Here is a 4,624-nt window from a genome sequence, read left to right on the forward strand (position 1 = left end):
CTCATTGAGGAATTCTTAATAAGCTTCTCCCGAAGACCAGATTACCTTCCCAGTCTGAGAAGAAGAAAAAAACCACTCAAGTTTTTTAGGCACACCAGGCTTTTAATGTACTAAGTGCGACTTCATAATAACAGCCGGTACTGATACCCTATCTGATGAGTTAACAGACAATCTAAGTTCCAAAAGAGAAATGCATCAGGCAGCGAAGCCACATGCTCACTGCTCAGAACAAGAAGAAAACACTACAAGTTCCTATCAGGAGAGGGTGTTTCAGTCATGACAATGAATACATTCCTGCAAGATGGGAGTGACAAAGAAGTCACAGCAGCTATGCAGGCAAAGGACTCAATTTACTGTAGTTTGGAGATTCAAACAGGGAGAAGGAGGGTTGATGTTTGTTGATTTTAATCTGCCTGCTACCCAGAGATAGTTGTAGCTGGAAGGAGGAAGTTTAAAGTGCAATTCAACTCCTACAGAAATCAGTGGCAGAACTCCCAACTAGTTTGAATAGAGTAGGATTATAGCCTTAGATTTAGCAGCTTAACATTCAAATACTGCAGCTGCTCTACATGTATGCAGGTCAACTGTAAGTGAGCAAGACATGCCTTTAAACAGACTTCAGCACATATCTTGCTAGGACAATATATTTGGATTATCTGACTGCCACCTCCATAAAATGTGCCCAAATCTAGAATTACTGAGCCCAACACAACAGCCAATGATCAGTGCTTATTAAAGTTGTAGTGTTCTCCTCTACCTTCCCCCTATTAAATCACAACCCTTTAAAGCAATAAAGCCTGTCTTTCAGCGTACTGGACCTGTTTCCACAGCCAGACACAAAAGGCTATGACTAACCCCTAAACTGATGGAATGGGTGCAGAACCCCACAAGAAAAAGAGGCAGAAAGGTGAGAAAGCCAAGTTCACAAGCTCTGGCACTGCAAGCTCAGCAAAGTCGATTTAACAAGGCTCACTTCAATCGTATAAGCTAAGCAATGAGAATCTGACAGCACCACAAGTATGTGCAGGGCACATGTCCACCTCCACTAAACCCTGAAAGAGCACAAACACATCTGATACTAAATAGCAACATTTCTAGTTAGGTTCTACCAAGCAGGCTTGAGCCACGGTTCCTTTTCCTTGAAATAAAGCTTACCACAGAGAATCAGAAAGAAGTGCACGGAGAAGAGAAATTTTAGTGATATCAGGCCGAGCTGAACAGCAAGGCCAGAAGCAAGAGACAAAGGACGAGGAGGAGCTAACACCTTCCCAGGCGCATCTGTCTGCTGGAAACAGGATGCTAAGCCGAGGCATGGAAAATGGGGGAGGACGTTTCCTCCCTCTCTCACTCCGCTGGACCTCCGTGTCAACCAAAAGGCTCCATCGGCAAAAATTCCTTCGACGCACAACACCCAAATCAGTATACTGGGCTCCCTACTACAAGATATAGCAATGGCCACTAGACAACTGGACGAAGAGGGAGATCTTGCGGATGGAGCCTCCATGGCCAAAGGCAGTTTGCATCGAAGAAGCAAACAATAGGAGCGGTACTCTCTGCCTTGCCTTTGGAAGGCAGATCACTCTCGGGCTGGTGCTGCAACTATTAGAGTTGCCAGCTCCAGGTTGGAAAATTCCTGAAGATTTGGATGAAGGAGATTCGGAAGGGCATAGGATGGGGAGAGGAGACCTCAGCCGGCTATGTCATAGAATCCACCCTCCAAAGCAGCCATTTTCTCCAGGGCAACTGATTTGTGTGGCCTGAAGATTAGCTATGATTCCGGGAGATCTCCTGGTCCCGCCTGGAGGTTGGCAACCATACTATTTCCCTGGCACTGCTCCGGTTCCTCCACTGGCCCCGCCCCTACAGTGTCCAGTGACGCACCCCGTGCCCCCGCATTCGAGGCCAGCCTCTACGGATCGGCCACGGAGAAAGCCCGAGCAGCAGCAGCGTCTTACCCCCGGCCGGTCCCGCCGCCACTCCTCCATCCATCGCCCGACCGGGCTGAGTTCTTACTGCAACGCCGCAGCAAATCCCACCCGTGGGTGACGTCACCAGGCCTCTACGGAACGCGAGCTGGGCCATATCACAAACGTTCTCCTTCTCGCACACCAGACAATAAAGCGCCGACGACGGCGCCGCCGCACCTGAGCATTCAGGCGTCTTCTCCACCAGGGCCTCCCCCTCCCGTATGCCATCGACCAATCACAGCTGTCGGACCTGCTCAGAAAAATTCCACAGCCGTGGCCTCTAACCAATCGAGCGCCTCCTCGGCTTGGGTTTTGTTTCTTATACACGTTCTACGCCCGCCCTTTTACTGTCTGATGAACCAATCATAGAGTTCTGAGCCCGCCCAGTTAAGGAATGCACGTGCAAGAGGACCCATCGGATGATGTCACCTCTAGGCTAAGCGTGCTCTGGTCGCCGAAAGGTTGTCTTGCAGGAAAGGGGCGCTATTCTTTATTAGGCAATGATTACTTATTAAAATTAACTATAAAGAGCTGATAATAGAGATTATTCATACAGAAATATCTAAAAACGTACGGGTTGTTTCCCCAAAGTTAATTTAATTTCTTCAATTTATAGTCCGCCCTCCCCACACAAGTTAACATCTGTACTCATTTTCATTTTAATAACGTTTGATAGTGACATGTTTGTAAATTGTAGGAACGGCAGCGTAGAGCAGCGGGCGAGGACCAGCACTCCAAAATGCTTCCGAAAGGCAATGGGCGAGGAGAGTCTTGAGCAATGCTCGAGCAGCACTAACCTGGCATACTTTATCTGTTTTCCCGCTGTTTCCTCTGCTGTACAGGGGAAGGGAAGGACGGGTTCAGAGCGCTGGTAAGCTGCTCTGACTGAATGACAGCAGCTGCAGTGAGGGCAGAAAATGGAAAGATAGGAATCGTGGCACAGCCACCAGTTGGTTTGCAGCTTCATGCATCGCTTTCCAAAAGATACAAACCCCAACTCACTTTGCATGGTCAGAGAGCTTGTGCAGCCATGTGTCTACTATAGCAAGTCCTTGATTTAAAGAGGCCTAACACAAGCAGTGGCAAACCACTTCTTGAACAACTCTTCCCTTGAAAAGCCTATAGGGTCGCCATAAGTCGGCTGCGACTTGAGGGCCAAAGAAAAGAGTTCATGCGACATGAATTATTTATCTATTTAAAACATGTCAATCTGCTGTTCATGTAGAATACAATTAGCTACGAAAATAAGACATAAAAGTAATACTTATGCATCCTAAAGACACAAGAGAGGAAAACCTGAGCTGCATCTGACAAGGAAACCTCGCAATGGATGTTGAAATCCCCCATAACCAGTGGTATCCAGTTCAGGGGTCCCCCAAACTTTTTGAGCCTGCAGGCACCTTTGGAATTCTGACACAAGGTGGTAGGGGCGCAACCACAAAACAGCTGCCACAAGAGATGGAGCCAGCCACAAAATGTCAGGGAGTAAGGGCACATATAACTCTGATAGTAACTCTTCAACATTTCAGGCAGAAGCTCTGTTTAACAGGATACCTTTTAAAATGAACGTATTGCTTAAAAATATTTTCTTACCTATACCTTCAGTGAAGATGTGGTGGCAGCTGCTGCCAAAAGCAACGTTTTAAAAATCTCTAATGGCCAATCAGAAGCCTTGCTGGATAAAAGCTCCACCTGGCCCCACCCACTTTCTAAAAACACTGGGTGCGAACCAGAAAAAGTTTGCAGGTGCCCACAGGCATTATAGTGGGGACCCCTACTCTAATCCATTAAGCTGTTGAAAGGTGGAAACGTTAGTCTTTAAGGCATCACAAGACTTCTGCTTATTGTTCCTACAAAAGATTTAACACTGCCACCCCTCAGGAATGTTTGCTCTCCTCCCATATTATCCTCACAACAGCCTAGTGAAGCAGGTTAGGCTATTAGGCTAAGAGCGAACTAGTCCAAGGTCACCTAGTAAGCTTCATGGGACGATGAGGATTTGAATGTACATCTTCTTGCTTCGGCACTCTAACCACTACAGTCTATGATTGGCTGTTCCCAGACTCCACGGAACCCAGATTCAGGAGTAGAGTGGAAAAGAATATTCCCTTTTCTGGGCACCCTATTGTAATAAAATATTAACATGCCTTGCACATTTATAAAGGGTCTATTATAAAGGGAGAGATTTGGGATCTGTTCTTTAATAAAAACTGTGCTTAAATACCGCTCTTCTAGACAGATTAGTGCCCCACTCAGAGCGGTGAACAAAGTCAGTGTTGTTATTATCAGCAGAATACAGCTGGGGAGATGGGGTTGAGAGGAGTGGCTTACCCAAGGTCACCTACTGAGCTCATGGCAGTAGCGGGATTCAAACCAGTGAAGTGCTGGTTCCAACCAGCTTAACAACTTTATCTTGGTTTTAATTTATAAGTGTTTTTAACCATTATTGTAAGCCGCCTTGAACCACACTGAAAGATTTGATAGATATTTTAGCAAATGAATATATAGAGATGGTTCCTTGAGGCAGATGCTAAATATGTAATATAGACACCAAACATTATCCTTTTTTGCAGGCAAAGTTGCAGCGTGCCTAAGGATCCTCTACACCCTCACTGGAGGCAAGAGAAGTCAACAAAAAGCTTCACTTAAGCATGAGA

At 46.3% G+C, this 4,624-nt stretch overlaps 1 protein-coding gene across 2 annotated transcripts in view; it reads right to left on the reverse strand.

Moving 5' to 3' along the window:
• The window catches only part of LIMK2 (LIM domain kinase 2), a 43,216-nt gene extending 41,215 nt beyond the window's left edge, over positions 1-2,001 (reverse strand). For both annotated transcript variants that reach the window (XM_054996308.1, XM_054996307.1), the window contains exon 1: positions 1,956-2,001. In XM_054996308.1, coding sequence (XP_054852283.1) covers positions 1,956-1,989 — 34 coding nt within the window. In that variant the 5' untranslated portion in view covers positions 1,990-2,001. The remainder of the gene's footprint in view (positions 1-1,955) is intronic.
• Between the last annotated feature and the right edge of the window lie 2,623 nt (positions 2,002-4,624).

Source organism: Eublepharis macularius, chromosome 13 (assembly GCF_028583425.1).
Source record: "Eublepharis macularius isolate TG4126 chromosome 13, MPM_Emac_v1.0, whole genome shotgun sequence".
Lineage (NCBI taxonomy): Eukaryota > Metazoa > Chordata > Lepidosauria > Squamata > Eublepharidae > Eublepharis > Eublepharis macularius.